Source organism: Chrysochloris asiatica, unplaced genomic scaffold (assembly GCF_000296735.1).
Source record: "Chrysochloris asiatica unplaced genomic scaffold, ChrAsi1.0 scaffold00100, whole genome shotgun sequence".
NCBI lineage: Eukaryota > Metazoa > Chordata > Mammalia > Afrosoricida > Chrysochloridae > Chrysochloris > Chrysochloris asiatica.
Genome location: NW_006408618.1, coordinates 8,247,727 through 8,269,385, shown reverse-complemented (window position 1 = coordinate 8,269,385; position 21,659 = coordinate 8,247,727). Strand labels below are relative to the sequence as shown.

Genomic DNA, 21,659 nt, shown 5'->3' with positions numbered 1-21,659 from the left:
TGTTGTTGTTAAGTGCCATCGAGTTGGTTTCAACACATAGCCACCCTGTATAGGGTTTCCAAGGAACATCTGGTAAATTTGAACCACTGACATTGTGGTTCAAACTGACCTTGCAGCTCAGTGCTTTATCCCACAGTGTCATACCAGGATTCCTCCTTGACCTTAGAGTCCAGAAAAACAGACCTAGAGGTTTGCACTGGACTGCCCCTCACTCTACCTCCACATTCTCTCTCTTCTCATGTCTCTGTTTCCTCTCCACTCATGCCTCTGCCCTTTCTCCATGCTGACCTGTTACTACTCTGCAAGGCCTGCCCAGCAATTTTCAAATGAAATAGAATGTGAGCACGTATCTGCAATTTAAAGTTTTCTAGTAGTCATATTACAAAGTTAAATAAACAACAACAGGTAAATTCAGTTTGGATATGTTTTATTGATCCCAGCATGTTTAAAATACTATCATTTCAGCATGTCATCAATACTAATGTTTATTGATGCGTTATTAGTCTCCTTTCTTATTTTTGTACTAAGCCCTTGCGATCCAGTGTATACTTTCTGCTGAAAACACATTTCATGTGCTCAAAAGTTACATATGGTTAGTGGCTACCATACTGAACTCAGTCCTTTGGGTTATAAAATTGTCCACTCCCTTTGCCCAACCCAGCATCCCAGGTATTCATGTGAGCTCCAGTAAAGGGAATGATGGGGACTGATTGTTGACGCTTCCATGCTATAATGGTGGTACTCAACTTTACTTCCTCTGCAAGGCAGAGTGGCAATTTAAAAGAGGTCAGACCAGCCCAGCCCATTGCAGCCCCAATCTGAATAACAACTGAGCTACCTGTATCTTCACTCTCAAACAGAAGAGGCTATAATCTATAACTACTAAACATACACCAAAGGGCCTACACCTCTACCTCAGTCCCCAAACACAGCAATTCTCAAATGCTAACTAGAACAGCCATCTGACCCACAATCTAACTGCATGGTCAATTTCACAGAAAGGCCTAGGGACAAAACAAGCAAACAGATTAGGTTCCTAGGTATTTTCCTCTTAACCTGAGACCAATTATGGCATGAATTCAGGGAAGTCATCCAACTTTCAGTACCTGGTAAGAATTTACGCATTTAGAAGCAACCAAGGAGTTCTGGTAGTGTAATGGTTACGAGTCGAGCTGCTAATCAGAAGGTCAGCAGTTCAAAACTACCAGCCGTTCCATGGGAGACAGATGACGCTTTCTGCTCCAGTAAAGATTTACAGCCTCGGAAACCCTCGGGACCAACTCCATGGCACACCACCACCATCACCCTAGCAACCAGTGACCTACAGTGTAAACAGATGTCCTAAACAAGAACAATATGCGGGCAGTTGTATCATCAGTCCCCTCTCAAGCCCTACACATAGTCTTGGCCTTTCCTTTGCAAGAGAAGGCCCACTACTGGAGCAAATCAAATGTGTGTGGCAGACTGGACACAATCACCTCCTGGTGATCTGCAGTCCTTGGCCTTTCTTGGAAGCTGTCTGGACTTGCAGATTGTCCCTTCCTTCTTCTGCTCAGTGGTGCAATCCCAGAACCCCTTGGTATAGCTGCAGGCAATATTGCACACCACCCCCACATGCTTTTTGTGGTCTCCTCCTTTGTGACTGCTACAGCATATGTTTTATTAAAAGGGACAGAAGAGGGAAGACAAAAGGTTATGTATATGGGCATGCTCAAGAATTTTAAGATTGGAAATCTCCTGCTCAATGCTAAATGCCTAAGGGTTTGGCATTTCGCCAGCTCTGTGTAAACCCCAAGAGAACATTTGGGTGGGGGAATAGGGAATGGAGAAAAATCAAGGCCCTTCCTTAGGAGCTAATTCTGTTTCTAAAACATAAAATTTTCTCATGTGCTCTGGGCATTTCCATGCTTTCTCCAAATAACCTCTTAGACGAATTTTTTGATATGAAGCTGACCAACCCTCTGACCTTAAGCAATATTTTCCCCAGAATATATGAATTGGACCTGTAAATAGGGAGAAGGCTGGGTAATTTTCAGTGTCTAATGAGATGCCCAACATTTCAGAGCCTTCAGTCTGGGTCCTAGGGCAATGTCCTCTAGGTCAATACATATTGGAAATACCGAAACCAGTGAAGACATGGAGGTCTGCTCCCATGAAGATGACAGTCAAGAAAATCCTATGGGAGCTCTTCTACATGTAGTTGCTGTGAGTTGAAATTAACTCGGTGGCATCTAACAAATACAACAATAACAACATGGTATTTCCTGGATCTAAGCAGAGAAGAGGTCCAGGGTAAACTCCAAGGGATATCACAAGCCTTGAAGTTGCCAGTCTTCTCACCTGAGTTGCAGTTAGCATGTGCTGTCTTTAGGAATTCTTCCCCCATTTCTCCCTATCCAAACAAATCCTACTCCATCCCTGAAGGCTCAATTCAAATTCCCCCTCCTTTGAATACTGATAGCTCTCATTATCTGTACAAATCAATTGCAGATTAATTAGGCCAGCCTGTGATTTCTCTTGTATTGAATGGCTGTTTCAAGCACACACTGCCATTTGCCTTTTCACAGATAACCACCAGCCTTACTTTCCTAACTAGACCCTAAGATCATTGAAGGCAAAGGCAAAATCTCATAGGGTCTTTATTCCTCATAGAGGACAAGTCCTGTATCATTGCAACCTCCCTTCCCTGTAAGATGCAACCACAGTTATGAAGATAAAATCACTCCTCAGGAACAGCTGTGGAATCTAGGGTAGGTTTAGGAGTGATGTGATCCAAACTCCTCTTCATAGTTTCCCCTATTGCTGTGTGACCCAAAGAAAATCAGTTCATCTTTCTGAGGTTCTCTGCTCTCTCTTTTTGCATGAAGAAAGCTAATAGCTTTCTAGCTTTACTTCTTTGAGTAATCAAAGATAAATAAGACAATAAGGCAAGTGAGGATTAATTAGATGAGCTCTGTAAAATGCTCCAAGTCTTTTGGAAAGGATGCTGTTACAAAATTTATACAGGGTCTTATTATTTAAGAGAAAGAATTGAATCACCAAAAGTACACAACACAGTAGGGAAAACAAAACAAGAACCAGAAAAGCTCAACGCTAGGCATCCCAGTCAGCAGAAAGTGCCCACGCAGATGTCTCAAGTCCCTCCAGATTATCTCTTGTTTGTGAGCTGGGGAGGGATTTTGGAGCACAGTCTCTGAGGGGATCTTTTGTATACTGTCTTCCCCAGTGGCTAGCCTGTGCCTGGGGAAAGGGGATTAGAAGGAGTTGATGACGCAGGCATGTTCTTTGCCCTCTGGCCTTGCTCAGTAAACAACCTGTTAGTAGGCCAGAGGAACACCCAGAGGATGATCTTTGAAAGGATGCTCTCCACCCTTGAGATGGGCCAGAAGCTAACATCAGGGAGCTTTCCTTTCTCTTCAGCCCTACCCTCATCGCCTCCTTTCGTATGCCCACACTGCAGCACATATCACTCCATTCTGGGCGACAGTGCCAGTCTCATTTTTTGATGTGAGGAGGGAAGCAAGAATCAAAGATCTTCTGTCCTCCATGGCTACAGCCCAGCTCCCTTTGGAGCCAGCTGCTTCCAACAGGGAAGACCATGGACTGACATTTGATTCTACTCTCCCAAACATTTCACAGTACCCATGCTCTGCACCTTCTCAGACCGTATCTCTTCTTAAAGAAGCAAGGTGTACATCTTGCTCCAAAGTAGGTGGCAGCTGTGATATTGATAAGCTTTCAGGATCATTATGGCAGCATTGCTTGGGCATACCCTGGATGCTGCCAGGAAACTTATTTGGGGTGACAGGAAACTCCAGAATGGTCCTGCCTTACCTAAATATTGTGCACATAAGACTGTGAAGTCAAGAGGGAAAACACACAAACTCCAGCATCACTATGCTGTTGCCTGATGTCATCAGACTTTCCCCCAGGGGAGTCCGTAAAATACTCTAACTGCTTGGTGAATACTGAGGTTGCATGTATTCAAGAGAACATGGTCAGTGACTTTCAAGATACCTTTTCTCTTTCTGATTGGTCTATGCTGATATATCATTGGCCTCTGCTTGATTAACCAGCTGTAAGCATGGCCTTTTATAAATTCTATTCTTTTAAGCAATCATTAATATTATTGTTTTTATTTCTGCTCATGTCACACAGCTCCCAGGGCTAGGAAGAAAATGTACAGTTCTTTACAGAGGGGTCTGTTCAGGCTTGATACAGTGCATTAACTTCATTATTAGTTAATATTTGACTTAGGTCTATATACCCTGGATAAATATGTACAGAGATACTGCTTGGAGAGGAGAAAAGTCCTCTGGACTAAAACAGCAGCTTACAAGTTCAGGTTCCTCCTAAAAGGAACACTCCAGCCTTCCGTGGGTTGGGCAGGGTGCTGCAAATGCAAGGCTCTTCCATGGGTAGCCTGCACCCTGCATGCAGCTGTGAGCACAAGCACACACACATACACACATCATAGGCAGCATTCGGCTACGTACCCAGACACAGGGAGAAAGGTCAGCTAGACAGTATCAGCACACACCTCCCTTCAGCACAGCGATGCTCTCTGCCCTTAGTGTCTCCAGTACTCTGCCAGGCTCAACTCAATCAATGGGGCTTCCACCACCACCCTATTTGCTCTCGTTCTCCAGAATGTTTCCAGGTTGCCTTTGCAAGACAGAAAGAAACAGGCTCTGCTGACATGTCACAGGGCTCTAAGTACATGTGAGTACAATTGTATCATATACCCTGACCTCAGCTTTTTTGGGAGTCCTTCTCCAATAGAATGAACCCCATAGACAGTTCAGTCCAGCATCAGCCAGGCAGTCAAACGTCCTAGTCATCTTCTGCAATTATGCAGCCCAATTGAATTTTCCGAGGCTAATGGGAGTTGCAATAACTTTGAGGACTTAAACCAGGCAAACAGCAATATAGGTCACGCAGAGTGCCCAAGCCCTGAGATGGCCATGCAACATCAGGAGGCAAAACCAGAGCCACCTCTAGCTAAGCCCCAAAGTGCTCTGCTCAGCTCCACAAAACAAAAACTCAGCGAGCTGGAATCACCCTCTCTTTCTGCAACTGCCAGGCAAGCGGTCTGTATGAGAGCAGATGAAGCCCACTCCCCACGGACACACCAAAAAGGGGTAGAGAGAAATCACCGAGCCCCTGCTCAGTTACCTTGAATCCTTGCAAGAGCCCTCCTTGCTGTATCAGCTGCTCCCCAAACCTTCAATGACTGGGAGGAGACTCCTCAAAGATCCCAGTTTTCTGTGCAACATCTCCAGTGGCAGCTTTCCAAAGTTTTCACTTCATGATTTCTTGTGGCTCCTTCTCATCTGGGGACATGTGAATGCCTCCCCCTCACGGTGTGAGAGGGAGCGGAGGTCTCTATTCAAATTCTCTTGCTCCTCGCTTTGCTGCTGCCGCCTCTGATGCGCCACCGCTGCCGTTAGACCACTTGCCTGCTGCCTTCCCGCTGAGCAGTAAGGACTCCGAACACCCAAAGTGTGTGTGTTTCAATGGGGCTTCAGCGCGGGGCCAGGGCACACGCAGGCTGACAGAGATAAAGAAAGTGCAAAACCCAGCTTGCGGGGAGTCTGCAGACCCTTCACCGAGAGAAGCCTAAGATCGTGCCTTCTTTCCAACTCTACAGAGACTCGCCCCCTTCTCTCTCTCTCGCCCGAAAACACTGCTTTGCACATGGGCAGAGGCAGTTCCCCCGGCTTCCCCGCTCTCTCGGCTGCAGCCTGCAGACCTGCCCCGGCGCTCGGATTGCGCGGCAGGTGCACAGCCCTGGTTGAGTACTAAATGGGATCCTCCGAGCTCAGCGGAGGTGCTGCCGGAAGAGTAGCGAGCAGCTTCCAAGGCAGGCGGATTCCATCCCAGGGCTGCAGCCCGGCGCTTCTCTGCTCCGACTCGGCGCTCTGTACCTAAGCAGTGTCACCTGCAGACTGAGACTCTAGATGAGTGTCTTAAGATAACAATGCTGCCCTGCCAGCCTCTCTCTTTCTTTCTTATGCATGTAGGGTGGTTAGCCAATGGGAAATAGCTTCACACTCCCCACAGATGCCCATTGGCTACGTGGCCTGGCAGAGGGCGGGCTCTGGGCCTCACGGGCTGTCTCCTTTGGTTAACTAGGAGGCTGGGGTACCAGCTCTGTTAACCCTCCCAGCTTTGCAGCAGACTTTTTGGTGTGGATAAGAAAGCCTTGGATGCATTCATGGGGGTGGGGATGGAGGGGCTGCAGAATGTTAAAAGGCTCAGGAACAAACTGGACAAAGCTAGGGAGCTAATTACATTTTCTTCTTATGTTCCTGGAGTTACAATTATCATTTGTCCCAGATTTTGTTTGCTTGCTTAACTAGAACTCCCAGAGACAGAGACCCATTTGAACCATTTCCTTCTAATTTGCAGTTTCATTCTGTTGTTTTGTGCATTTTGGCCTCTTGGTCCTGAATTATTTAATTAGAAATGAACCCCCAAGTGAGAAACAGCTATTTCATAGAATATACATAAACCAAAAGGTACAAAAGAGAGGCAAATAAATGAAAATAAGAAAAAGTAAATAAAACGAAAGGAACTTAGTAAGAAGCCGAGAAAGACAAACAGATTTAGAGATGCTGAGTAGCTAAATCAAGGTACAGTCTGTCCCCAAATCCGGACTCTGGAGACAAAGCCAAAGCCAAAAAGGCGACTTCAGGTTTAAGGGGCAGTGGGGTGGGGGATGTCACACTTTCAAAAAAGGGAATTGTTTGGCCTGTGATGTTTTCCTTCTGTGTCTTTTTCTTTCACTTCAGTGACTGTCAGAAAGAGGGATTGTGGATGTCCGTTTGGTTTCTAAAGGAAGACTAGAGAAATCAAAACAGGACCAGCCTTGTTTCTGTGTAGCAGGTGCTGTTGCTGGGTCTGCAAAAAGAGAGAAAGAGAGAGAGAGACAGAAAGAAAATGTATAAGAAGTGAATATTAACTTTGAATTGAATTAGGCTTTTCATGTTCAAATGAGGATGCAAAACTGAAATATGTCCAAATCACTGGAATTTTTGGCAAGAGAATGGGAGAATAATAGTTTCGAGAAAAATCCAGTTCACCAGAGGAGGTGGGGGGTGGAAGCTGGCAAAGGAGCTTGGGGGCCTTACAATAAGTCATGTGATAAGGAAAATGTGGAGAGGAAGAGTTCAAGGAAAGAAAGGGAGAGAAGTATTTCAGTTTAGTTTCCTAAACTAAAATGATGAGCCAGCATCTGAGATTCTTTGGACTAGGGGAAAAGAGAGAGAGAGAGAGAAATAAAATGCATTTGTTACTGAATGCTAAAGTAGTATAAATTAAAATTAGCTAAAAGACATTAGATTGCCATATGTTCTGAATAAATTGTGGGAATTGGAAATAGGATCTCACACGTACGCCCTAAGCCCTATCATTTCATTACTTCTACCTATATGCCCTCCTCTGTACCTTATATAGTGGTGCTTCCTTTAAGCCTTCCTCTCCATATTACAAGTATATGTTGCCTAAGCTACAAAGTACGCCAGAAAATGGAGGAACACAGACCCTCAGCTCTCCACAGTTAACCTATGAAAACCTAAGACGATTGCTGTCCTTCTCCTGAGTTATTTACCCATGTGCTTCCTAGAGACAGAGGTGAACTGGTGTTGGCCAGGAAAGAGACATCAGATGTTGAGTCTCTTGTAAAATTGTGAAAGACAGCCCGATACATGGAGGGAGTGGTTGAACAAATAATTAACAATCTCAATGAAAGAAAGAAAGTTGAATTGTCTAAGATCTCTAAGAGAGAGATGGATGTTTGGGTTGTTAACATTTTTTTGTCTATTATGAGTAAACCTGCTACGAATGTTCTTGTACATGTCGCTTGGTAGGCAGCTGCAGTCATTTCTCCTGGGCATACAACAAAGAGTATAAATCACTTATTTCCTCATCTTTTAAAAGGAAAAAATCCTGTGAAGAAAATTCTGAAGGCTACTTTACTCTTTGAAATAATCAAGTAAGGAGATAAAGGCAAATACTACCATTTATTAAGTACCTAGTCCTGGTATGGCATGGTGGGTTAATGCGCTGGGCTGCAAAGTCAGTTTGAACCACAAGGTCAGTGGTTCAAGCTCGCCAGCTGCTTCTTGGAAACCCTATGCAGGGTTGCTATGGGTTGGAACCTACAGAAGGCACTTAACAACAAGTATCTAAAATGTATCAGACTTTTCTTTATGTACATAATTTCAGTCATTCTCACAACCACTCTAACAAGTATCTAATATTATTCCTTTTTCACACAAGAATATTGAATGCAAGGCACTGTTTTTGGAAATGGTCCTTTGCCTCCTGAGTGTGGGTAGCTAAGGCTCAGTGTCTGGAGCTGTGAAAAAAATCAAGAGATTGACATTTTCACTGCACAGGTGAGGCTGGAGATTAATCTAGAGAGATGGGTGGGTGTGGAGAATGCAGATTGGTGCATTCCTGGTGGACAGAATAGCATGTTAAAAGTGAAAACATGAAATGGCCTTTAATTTAACTGGGATGTTTATGTGTGTGTATGAGTGGGTGAAGTGCAACCAGAGTGCTCCTTGGAGGCCAGGATGGCTAGACTTTGTCTCTCATACTTTGGATATATTGTCAGCAGGGACCAGTCACTGTAAAAGGATATCATGTTTGGTAAGATGGAGGATCAGAGAAAAAGAGGAAGAGCCCTAGTGAGATGGATTGGCATAATGGGCTTAGGCGGAGCAATAATTGTAAGGTTGGAGCAGGAACGCGCAGTTTTGTCTGTTGTGCATAGGGTCGCTATGAGTGGGGACCAACTCTATGATGGCAACAACAATGGATGGCACAGTTATTGTTGTGCGTGGTCAACCTACAAGAACAAATACTTGATATTTGGGAGAGAATTAAAGATTACAAACCAGCTTGGTTGAACTTTATCCTGTTAGGAAAGGAATAGTTTAGAATGGCCTGATGAAAGGTAGATTTAAGAAAGCTCAGTCTGGTAACTGTATGCAGAATAAGTAAGCAGCAGAGAAAGCCTTTCAAAAACTGCTATAAGAATCAAGGGAAGAAGACTTTAGCAACTAAACACAGGAAGTTAGATCTCAAAATTAGAGAAACAGATCTGCTATTTTACAGCGCCTTAGGGTGTAATAAACATTTGTACATATATTATTTTAATTGGCTATTGCACATACCAGGGTCCTGTAGGGTAGACAGAGACCATTGACCCCATTTTATTAACGGGGGAATGAACATCTCTCTTAAATAGTGCTGCTGTAACTGAAATATCATAAATGGGTGGCTTTAACAAACAGAAATTTATTTTCTCACACTTTGTTGTTGGTGCTATTAAGTCCTCGATTCAACATCTACTCATAGAAACCCTGCATAGGGCTTCCAAGGAGCAGCTGGTGGGTTTTGAACAGCTGATTTTACGGTTTGCAGTCCAGTGTTGATCATAAAGTGCCACACGGAATTCTGGGCACCTTCTCTAGGGGAAGGTTTTCTCTCTGTGTTGGTTCTGGAAGGTCTTTGTCTCTTCAGAACTTCTGCTCCTGGAAAATTTTCATGTGGCTTGGCATCTCTTTCCCCATCACTGTTCAAATCACTTCTTTAATTTCTTTTATATCTCAAAAGAGATTGACTCAAAATACACCCTACACTAATGCTGTCTGATTAGCATAACAAAGAAACCCATTCCCAACTGGTATGATTACCATAGTCATAGAAGTTGGGATTTATAGCATGCATTTTTTAAATTTGGTACAATTCAATCAATAACACATGTGATTTCCTTTTATTTCTACAGCTTCTATTGCCCAAACCTTCCATAAAGGGTGGTTGTTGTTGTTAGGTGCCTTCGAGCCGGTTCTGACCCATAGCAGCTGGTGAGCTTGAATCCCCAACCTTGTGGTTCAAACTGACTTTGCAGTCCAGTGCATTAACCCACTGTACCACACCAGGATGCCACCCCATAAAGACAGAAGTCTATAAAAACTTGAGATACCAACTTCCTATGATGATTTCCAAGTTGATAGGCATTTTAAAATATGCACTCACTGCCATCCAGTTGATTCTGACTCAGCAACCTTGTATAGGAGGCTGTGCATCTTTACCAGAGCAGAAAGCCTCATCTTTCCCCCCACAGATGGCTGGTGGATTTGAACTGCTGACTTTGTGTTAGCAGTCCAGTGCCTACTCTACACTTGAAATTTAATATGGGCACTCTTTTTCACTATAAATGGCAATAAAAAAACATATATATATATTTTATTGTCACCTTTCAGAATATTAACTCCAATGACTCACTTAGGTTATCTAACACAACTGAAGACACTTCGCAAAGATTGAAGAGAAGGATTTCAAAATGGTAGCAAATTATAAAGTACTCAAAACAGGAGTACCCTAGTGTCTGTGCCATGTCTAATCTAATACACAGTATGTGGTAGGTAGTCAAGTATATGCTGAATGAATTATTGTGATCCATAAAGTCCAAGATTTATCCATGGGTACATCAGGGAGTAACATACTTGCGTAGTGGAAAAAGTACAGGACTCCACCCCTTCTTATCATACTGACCTTGAGTAAAAGACCTCATTATATCTCATTGGCCTCCATTTCCTCATCTTTTAAATGAAATATTGAATCTAATAGATGAGGTTCTTGCCATTTCTAATATTCTAGCACTATGAGTGACTTCCTGGCATCCACTCTAATTATTTAAGGGCAAATAACCTCATCTAGGAGTCCTGATGTGTGCTGTAGGATAAGCAGTGGGCCACAAGGTTGGTTTGAACCACAAAGCCGGTGGTTCAAACCTACCAACTGCTCTGTGGAAACCCTATAGAGGGTCACTATGAGTTAGAAATGACTCGACAGTGCTTAAAAACAATAACAACCTCATCTAACTAAGCTTAACCCATTTTTAAAAGGATTATTTTTAATGCTAGGGAAACCAGGGAAAAAGTACCATTAGGTTTTTGTCTTTCTGAGCACACTTGGGAGCTATCAAGATGGAGTTTTAGAAAGGGCATAGTAGATGTTTGCAGTCATTTGTATTATTATGTGGTGTCTTAGGCAGGGCTCTCTAGAGAAACAAAACCAGTGAAACATATATATGTATAAATATATAAAGAGAAATTTATTATCAAGGAAAATGCTTATGACTGTAGAGTCCCAGGTCCACAGTGGAAGAGAGAGTCTTTCTATGTGTCCATTATACTGGGAGCACCCCAAAGAAAGCACCCCTTTAATTGATTATTTGCTTATGCCCATTCATCATAGAGTGTGTTAGGTTTCATCACCATGGAAATAAGCACACCTTATCTGCTAAACCAATGGAAATCCTGGCGTAGTCAAGCTGACATAGAACCCTAACTATTATACATGGTAATGATACTTTTAAGTTAATTCTAAAGTGTCAGGTTTTAAAACTCTACTTGGCATAACAAATTTGGAGTGAAATTTTGTGTTTTTGTGTGATAAACATCACCCTTTAAACATGACCTTAAATATGATCCATATTCTCTATTCCCTTTCATCCAACAGAGTAGTCTTGTAAAATAATACAGCAAATGTCTTTTTTTTTTTAAAGATATACATTCACATATGCCAATAAATTGACACCAGGTAGGCTGAAAATGAAATAGGGCTCCCTCTTATAAAAGGTTGTTGTTGTTGTTGTTGTTGTTAAGTGCCATCGAGTCGGTTCCGACCTATAGCGACCCTGTACAGGGTTTCCGAGGGTGTAAATCTTTACGGGAGTAGAAAGCCTCATCTTTCTCCTGCGGAGCGGCTTGTAGTTTTGAACCGCTGACCTTAAGGTTCGCAGCCCAATTCGTAACCACTACGCTACCAGAGCTCCTTAGTACATTAAATTCCTAGAAGCAAGAACTATGTATTTCACAGTGTTTGATTCAACTTTGAATAAATGATGTTGGAAGGGTATGCTTTTCAAATGAGTTATTGGTTATCATGTGAGAGAAAGTTCAGTGAAATGTCAGATTTCAGTACACCAGACATCACTTTCTATTACTGTTTACTGCATGCTGCCATCATTTTAAAAAGCAATACTGAAAAGCACTATTGGAAACTGATCTCACATAGGTTATTGATCATATTGTTGTTATTCCTCAGAAAATTTAAACAGTGAGATAAATATATACACTGTTCCTTGATTCAGGAGCTCTGTTAGGATAGTGAGTTACGCATTGGGTTGCTAACTATAAGATATCAGTTCAAATCTGTCAGCTGCTCCTAGGAAGAAAGATGAGGCTTTCTGCTCCCACAAATATTTACAGCCTCAGAAACCTTACATAGGGTGGCTGTTGAGTTGGAACCAATCGTGGGTCCACCACCACCACTCTTGATTAGGCTGAAATTGGCTTTAGTCACATCTAAGAATAATAAATTCCTTTCCCATTTCTCAAGTGTGCTTTAAAAATTCAGTGGTTCTCTTATTTCCTTAGTTCTGTTCTATTTGTCTAAAATCTCCAACATATTTTTTATGCTAATTCTACTTGTTTCTATCAATTACAAAATTCTCAAAATGGTGTATATATATTTGTAAATAAAAAGGAGTTGTTATTTTGAAGTGCCATCGAGTCGGTTCCAACCCATAGGGACCCTGTGTAGGGATTCCAAGGAGCAGCTGGTGAGCTTGAACTGCCAACCTTGCTGTTCAAACAGCTCTGCAGTCTGGGACATTAACCCACAGCACCACACCAGGACTTCCCAATAAGGAGTGCTGTTGGTAAATGCTGCCAAGTGAGTAGTTTCCAACCCATAGCGACCCTGTAGAGGGTTTCCAAGGAGCAAGCGGCTGGGGAACTTGAACCACCGACCTTGTAGTTCAAACGACTTTGCAGTCCAGAGCAAAATGAGTGATTTAGTGCTCAGTTAAAAAGGTTGGCAGTTAGAACCCACCACTCCCTCTGAGGGAGAAAGGTGGTGTGACAGTGTGTATCTATAAGATCACAGCCTTGCAGAACCTATGAGACAGTTCGACTGTCCTGTCGGTTCACTACGAGTTGGAAATGGACTCCGAGGCAGTGGATGTTTTTGATTTTGGTAGATAACAACATTTGTGATAGAAATTAAATGAAAAGGCAGAGAGGAGTTGCAAATAAATGCTTTGGGTTCCTGTTTAGTTGTATGTAGCATTGTTTTGCTTATCTATCTACCTGTATCTATTTACCAAATATTTTCTTTAAATATTTCTTAAAGTTAGTGCAGTGCGAAAGTGCACATGTGTGTATTTAACCCTACAGCCTCTCTGTGATGCTCAAATCTGATTAATGGGTGAAAAACAAGAGTGTGGCCAGCTACAAACACAGCGCAGTTTTGGCATCCATAAAATCTCATCTAGAGACTCCTCTATCTACACCTGTTCTGAGGAAGTGCTCTTTTAAAGGTGTGTACTAGTGAATGCCCTTCCTAAACCATCTGGATGGTGATTCGAGAGGGAAGAGTTTGTATTGCAAAACCTGATTAAAAAAAAAAAAAATGCTATTCAGGTAGTTAATAGACAAGAGCGTGCTCTGGCTGGAGGATGCAAAGGAGGTGAAAGAGAGAAGCACTGGCGCCAACAGGGGGCTGACCTGATTCCCTAGAATCCTCAGCTTCCTTCCTCTTTCCTCCCGACGTCCTTCCTTCCAGTTCTCCAGATAAGCAGCTCCGGGAAACAAAGAACCCGGCTCTCTTGGCATCAGAGCTTTAAGCCCAGCACACAGCGAGCGGCTTCGCAACCCGGGGACCAGGCTCTCTCGGCACCGCATCCCCTCCCCACCTTCCCCCGCCTCCCGCGCTCGCTCGCTTGCTCCCTCCCCGCTCGCTACCTCCCCCACCATCGCTGCGCTGGGAGGAAGGCGGCCGGGGCTCAAGATGGCTTTAGCCCGGTTCTGCGCCCTGTTCGCCTGCTGCTGGTGGCCGGCGGCGGTGCTGGCCACGGCCGCCGGCGACGTGGATCCATCCAAGGAACTGGAGTGCAAGCTCAAAAGCATCACCGTGTCGGCTCTGCCCTTCCTGCGTGAGAACGACCTGAGCATCATGCACAGCCCCTCGGCCTCCGAGCCCAAGCTCCTCTTCTCGGTGCGCAACGACTTTCCGGGAGAAATGGTCGTGGTGGACGACCTGGAGAACACGGAACTGCCCTACTTCGTGCTGGGTGAGTCCCGGGGGAGGTCGAGGCGGCCGGAGGCGCTGGACCGGCGCCCCACCCCCACTCCGGCTCCCTCTACACACCCACACGCTGGCGACCTCCCCTTCCCCCACTCCCATCTCCCTGGATACGCCTCACTCCCAACTCCACACCCACTTGCAGGGTAGCGCCTCAGTGCACCTGACTTCGCCCCAAATCCGACCTGAATGCTGGGCCCTGAGCGTCTCCTCCATTCCCCTGCCATAAAGGAACAGGTTGTACTGAGTCTCTCTGAAGCCTGCCTCAGCCCTGACCTCCCAGCTTTGATTCCAGAGCATATCCACAGCATACTTCTTGTCCTCTACCAGCTCAACTACCCTACGCCTTTATTCTCTCTAGCTGGCCACATGCTCAACTCTGCTTCGCAGCCCCCTGGACACACAGACCCAATCACAGAATTTCCTGGGGTAGTAGAAACTGACATCCGGTCATCACCTTGTGGGTCTTGTGTAGGCCAGATTGCACTGGCTGGATTTCTGGTCTTCACTCTCTGAGGGCCTTTTATCTGTCCCCAGGTGACTGCTATTTCTCTCTGGCCTCCATTCAGTGCCATCAAGTTTCCTTTACACCTGGTTTCCATCCTGGGAAGGCCTACCTCCATGCTGAAATGTAACAACCTCCACATTCAACCACCTCCACATCCCCCTATCACATCATGATTCCTTGGATGGAGCAATCTTTCAACTGTTGTCTGTTAACCTTCATGCCTTCTTTGTTCTTAACTCTACCTAAGATAAACACAGGCATTTCTGTATACAGAATGACTTCCCTGGGCAACAGGCTCTTCCTTTGTGTTTAGTCTTGCTTTATGTGTTTACTTAAAATATCTCTCTTTTTCTTTTGTTGCTCCATTTCCATTTTCTTAGACCACAAATCTCATTCAGGAAGTGGAACCCTCCAATCACCTCAAAGCCATCTCTTTTTCACTACCAACCTGTAAAGATATCATGGTCATGATCTGGCATTTTTCAAAGCACCACAAGTTCATGTGACTTAAGAAAACAAACAAACAAAAACCCTTGGTCTTCAATTCCAACTCAGTGCTACCATTTCCCTCACTTCACCATGTCCATATGCATCTCTCACCCAGCTGTGTGCACCCACCATGCAATCCATTTCTTTGATGATACTGTACATTATTCATATTTTGCCCAGGAGATAATTCTAACATAACCACAAGTAAGTTTGTGTGTCCAAGGGAAAAAATGTCCTGGAGGTTCTCTGTCTACTTAATGCCTTACCAACTAGAGTTCATTTCGCAGGAACATGGCTTTCTGAAGGCCATAGGTGGATTACAGCTGTAAGAGAAATACGAATGCGTCCTTCTTGCTATTTCTGCACAAGAGATAAACTACACAGTGAAACCATTAGAAAGTGGGCAAGTAAACCTCCATTTTCCCAAGAACTACGGAAAAGCAATTTCAAAACTTGCCCAGGCTTTTGAAAAGTTGGATTCTAGTTCCTGGTGGAACACTCACTCAGTGAAACCTATTACGTCCAACCTACACACTTTGATGGGGTTATTTATCTTTGCATTAACAAAACACCAATAACAAAATGAAACTGGAGGCTGACTGGGCCAGAGAACATTGTGGATATACTACTTATTAGAATGTACAAATTACTAGGTTTTTCAGTAGATGCCAATTTTGTGTCTAAGTCCTACTGATGTGTAAGTACAATCTGTTCATCAGAATAACTATGTATTTCTAAAGAGCTTATTTCGGGCTCTACATGCCCTGGTTGCTGTGTATGAAGAGGTTATGTCTGTTGTGTAAAAAAACTGGGAGGCTGGACTTGCAAGTACTCAAAATTCCACTTTCTTTTTTATAGATCCCAAAACCAGGCCCAAAATTCATGATGTGCTAAGTAGGATCTGAAGTGCACAGCAAATGCCTAGATCTTAAAGAATGGGTTTTAGGCACCTCTGTGTAAAGCTGCCCATTACAATGCCATGTTGGGGTTGCTATGGTAACCTGCATTTACAAAAGGCGGACATATTCTTTCACTTCAAGGCCAGATATACTTGTTGATAAAGCATTGCTTACATTACCCTTACTCCCATTTGAGGCAATAGACAACAGACCCTATTCCTAAAGAATCTCAATTTGGATGGTAGAGCAGAGTTAGTCAGAAAGGAGAGGAGTCCAAGTTCATGGATAGACTCAAATGGAGGTGCTTTTGAAATGAACTTTTGTGGCCCTGGGTCATGTCACTTATGGTTAATAGTAAGGGCTGTGCCTGCTTTTGCTTTAGAACTTTCCTACTTTATCTCTGGAACCTAGTTTGCTTAATCCATTCCCTGGAGGAATCTGCATCAACTAGTCCTGATAATGTAGTGAGTATTCACTTATCCAGCACTTTTAGACACTACTAACTCTAGTCCAGTCAGTTCTAACTCATGGCAAACCCATGTGTGTCAGAATAGAACTGTGTTTCACAAGATTTCCAATGGCTGACTTTTTTGAAGTAATTGTCAAACCTTTCTTTGGAGGTGGCTCTGGATTACTTGAACCTTTTGGGTAGCAACCCAGTCCATTAACTCTTTGTACTATCGGCGTTGTTGTTCAGTGCTGTCGAGTCAGTTCCAATTCATAGCGACCTGGTGTAGGGTTTCCAAGGAGTGGCTTATGGGTTTGAACCTCCAACCTTGTGGTGAGCAGTGAATTGTTTATCCCACAGTGCCATAGCAGGACTCCTCCTAATCTGTAAGAGCTATAAATAACTGTATCTGATTGTTTTTTGCAGATGTTGGGGTATAGGAATGATGAAGGATGTGTTTTCATGATTAAGAGGAGAACCTGGAAGAGCCATGACCAAAATTAGATCCTGTTACTCCCTTGGGTGGAAAAAGAAAAGACAGAGAGAAAAAAAAGTGTGTCTCCCTTTTGCCTCCAGGAGTAGTGCTCTTACTTCAATGAGGCAAACATGGGTCTCCTCATTCTGACTGCAGCCAACCTCTCTCAGCTGTGACCCCTTTGAGCAGCCACACAGTACTCATCATTCCTTAACCCTGTCATGGCCTTTCAGGACTATTCCAGGACTTCCCACATGAGATTGCCTCTGTCTTGAATGATCTTCCTGCCTTCTCCACTTAGCAGGGATCCATTCTTGCTCTAAACCCTCACTCATGTCTCCTCACTCCTCTCAAGGCAGTCTGGGTCTATTCTACTCTTCTGTACCATAAAATATGAAACACAAATGGAATGAAAAGTAGAGGGGATTTGCCTTGATTTAGGAAGGGTAGAGTCCTGGTGTGGCACTGTAGAATAAACATTGGACTGTTAACCACAAGGTTGGCAGTTCAAACCCACCAACCTATTCTTGGAAACCCAATATACAGGGTCACTATATGTTGGAACTGACTTAATGGCACTTAACCAAGTGAAAAACAAAACAAGAAAGGGTAAAAACATTGAGGTCATGGATGTTGTTGTTGTTAAGTGCCGTCGAGTCGATTTCAACCCATAGCGACCCTGTATAGGGTTTCCAAGGAGCAGCTGGTGAGCTCGAACCACCAACCTTGCAGTTCAAACCACTTTGCAGTCTGACGCATTAGCCCACAGTGCCACATGCAGGAGGTCATGGATAGAAGATGAGGAAAAGCCCAGTGATTGGAGTGAATATGAGGCTGGCACAGGCACAGAGCAGTCCAGAGATCAGCCTGCCTCCGGTAGAGACTTGTGTTGTGAGAGTTGGAGACCACACCCGGCTCTGGGTAGTGGCTCAGGGTTCTCCACTTAAGAGCCAGGGAGAGTGGCAGGTGTGGGTGTGGAAGGTTAATAAAACAGAGAAAGCAGTGAGGAGTAGCTCCTAGAAACTATATCCACCATCAGCTGTGACAAATTTTTTTGTCGGATAATCCCGTGGAAAGGAAGGGTCTCCTCTTCTCTGAGGCAGGATTTTCAAACTGGTGGTGCCAGGTGTGACTTCTAATTGTGTTTTGTTTGCTTACACATAGTTAAAAAATGTTTTCAGTTTGAATACTTTTAGTCAGGGCATGCCATCTCTAGACTACCACATTGCCCACCAATACCCGTTGTACTGTACTTCTACACCTTCTTTATGGTATTTAGCTGGCAACTCTAATCCGGTAATCTAAATTTCGGAAATTTTGTACAATGCTCCAAAATATGCAAATCAGCTGTAATTTCTTACGTAATGTATTTAGATACATAAACCTTATAACCCTCTTAAACAAACAAGCAAACAAAACCCCCCAAACCCACTGCCATTGTGTAGATTCCAACTGATGCCATCCCTATATAGTATTCCTGAAACTGTAAATCCTTATGGGAACATCTCCCTCGTCGTGTCTGGAGGATTTGAACCACCACCTTTTTGTTTAGCAGCTCAATGCCTAATCCACAGTGCCACTAGGGCTCCTCTTGTTGTTGATAAGTGCTGTCAGTCAGTTCCAACTCATAACGACCCTGTATAGGGTTACTGAGGAGTGGCTGGTGAGTTTGAACCACCAACATTGCAATTCAAACCAGCATTGTGGTCCAGTGCTTATCCTACACTAGGACTCCTGGGCTCCTGTTTTGTTGTTGTTTTAGGTGCCATCGAGTCGGTACCGACTAATAGCGACTTTATGCACAGCAGAACGAAACACTGTCTGATCCTGGGCTAGCCTCACAATTGTTGTCATGCTTGTGCCCATTGATGCTGCCACCTTGCCCATCCATCTGGCTGGGGATCTTCCTCTTCTTCTCTGACCCTCCACCTTACCAAACATGATATCCTTCACCAGTGACTGGTTCCTCCTGACAGTATGTCTGAAGTATGAGAGACGAAGTTTGGCCTTCCTGGCCTCCAAGGAGTACTCTAGCTGCACTTCTTAGGACTCCTCTTAGGAGAATATAAAATGTTTGTCAAGCAAGTCAACTAAAATTCCATGTCTGCACTAAAGTTTCATGTCTCAGTTTTCAAAGCAGTAGCCATTCCATCTTTGGAAACATATTGGCTTTTGATATGAGGGGTTAGCCTGAAGTGTGACTTCCAGGTTTTCTTTACTGTGAATAGAACATCTTCACCAGTCTCATTTACTACTTCTAGAGGATTTCTGTCTTTTTCAGACCCAACTGTTGAGCATTCCCATGTGTGAAACTTGGTGAAGAAAGCTGTTGTTCTTGTGCTTTAGAGTTTTTCTTTAACTGCATGGGCTTTTTTAAAAAATTTTGTATTATGAATTATGTGATCGTTTACATGGAAGAACATTAGTTTTACATTCATCCTATCGTATATCATTTCATTGCCATGGTTACAATCCCCTCCATGCATCATCAACCAATCAAACGGTATACACTACAAGCCTGCCCTGCCGGTCGTCAGCACACAGCCCCTCTCCCTCTCTGTGTCCCCAGCTGCTCCATCTCTCCACGTCATCGTCTCTGACTCCATCTCAGGCATCACTGCTTCTCTGGGTCAAGTCCTGCTCTCCGTTCTTCTCCCTTGATGGTCCCAGGGACCTCTGCTTCTAGGTTGAAGAGTTAATCACTCCCCTCCTTGCTACAAAACGTCTACCTTTACATTTCCAACCCTCACAAGCAGTCCTGATAATAATTATTCACTATTGTATGACAAGAGACCCATCCACATTTCATTTCATCAGCCCCGCCTAGACAGATTGGATACTACTCAGTGGAGATTCTACCTTCCTTCATGCTTTCTGAATCTAGGTTCACTCTTGAAAGCTTATAAATCAGTCACTTATTGCCTTTGTAGGCCCCCCACCCATTTTGGGTAGCCAATGTCCAAGTTGCCCATCTCTGTCTATTCTGTGTATGGAGGGGGTGGGAATGATCCTTCCTGTAAGGATTTGTTTCCTCTTTTGAACTACTGCATCCATAGGTGTAGGTCAAGTTCATCAAATTGTATCAGATTACTCCTTTTTTCCTCTTCTTTCTTCTTCTGATCATCCAGTCATTATTGAAGCCAGGTCAAGTGGGTATTATCTGCAAGTGTGGGTGTTCTTGTGCATATGCCCTCTCTTCTTAACAGCTGGATGCTTCACTCTCTACTCTACTCCTCTGTGGCTGTGTCACTGATTCTGGGCCCAAGAGTCCCCAGGTCTTGCCACATTGCTGACCAACCTGGTTTCCACCTGGGTTCACAGAAATCTATTGAACATTGTAGGGCTTAGCTTGCAGCTTCATTGCTGTTTTTCCCTCACTGCCCCTTATCTGTGACGAGCGTGGTCACCAATCAGAGCTTCTATTCCCACTGAGTCTTAGTCTTAGAAGGGGGTTTACAATGAAGGGACCCGATCACTTGCCTTCATGTCTCCTGGGCAAGCAACTTGCTTGTTCTTGTAGTAACAGTCAATCTGCCTCTATTGTTTTGTATTTTTCCTGTAAGTCTTTCCTTCAAGAAGTATCATCTGCTCTTCTAGCTGCTCCAAGTTGGTCTGCTTGTCCTTTCAAGTGGAAATTTCCCATCTCTGAAGAGCTGGATGTGGTTCAGGCTTCCACCTATGGTCTTATGTAATGCAGAGCCTCCGCAGGAAGCCTCTTTCATTGGGCACATTGTAGCCCCATTTTAGGTGTTCCAATCATTTATAGGCAGAAGACGGACTTACAAGCTTTCTATGGTGATGTTTCTGGATATTCCTTTTTCTCCCCCTCCAATGTCTATTTTATAATGGAATGCAAGGAAAACCAAGATTCAAAAGACAGCCAAGACTCTTAACATTATTCCCCCCTTTCTCTCATTCCAGCCATGTCTCAATCTCTGTATCCCAGAGCCCTGTTGTTCCAAGGTTGTGCATACATCGTTATTTATCTCTGTCCCACTTAGCCCATGCAAACCTGTCTTATTGCTCTCCCGTCTGCTTTGTTCTTCCATTCCCCTCTCCCTTCTTTTATATTGCCCCTCTCCCCAGCACCCAAACTATCCTATGTCTGTCTATTCCCTGCCCTGTGCTCCACCTTCCCCTCCCTGCCCTCACCCCCACCCCATATCCCAGCAACCAGCAAAGAATCCACCCGCCTTTAGTATGGGTTCTTTTTCTTAAGCTTTTATAGTAATGGTCCTATGCAGTATTTCTCCTTTTGTGACTAATTTCACTCAACATAATGTCCTCAAGGTTCATCCATGTTAAGCGGTAGCTTGCAGCTTCCTTATTATTCTTCAAGGTAGCATAGTATTCTCTTGTGTGTATGTACCACAGTTTGTTTATCCATTCTTTAATTGATGGGCACTTTGGCTGCCTCTGTTTTTTTGCTATTGTAAATAGTGCTGCTGTGAACATTGGTGTGCATATATCGTCTCGTGTTGTGGCTTATATTTCTTGTGGGTAAATACCAAGAAGAGGAATTGCTGGATCATAAGGTATTTCTATTTCCAACCTTCTGAGGAAGGGCCATATTGCTTTCCAGAGAGGTTGGACCATTTTGCAATACCACCAACAATGCAGGAGTGTCCCAGTCTCGCCACATCCCTGCCAGCGTTTATTGTCCTCTACTTTTTT

General features: G+C 43.9%; 1 protein-coding gene across 2 annotated transcripts in view; it reads left to right on the top strand.

The window, feature by feature from the left end:
- The first annotated feature begins 13,647 nt into the window (after nt 1–13,647).
- Nucleotides 13,648–21,659, top strand: part of ASTN1 (astrotactin 1) — a 531,426-nt gene continuing 523,414 nt past the window's right edge. For both annotated transcript variants that reach the window (XM_006867074.1, XM_006867075.1), the window contains exon 1: nt 13,648–14,155. In XM_006867074.1, coding sequence (XP_006867136.1) covers nt 13,873–14,155 — 283 coding nt within the window. In that variant the 5' untranslated portion in view covers nt 13,648–13,872. The remainder of the gene's footprint in view (nt 14,156–21,659) is intronic.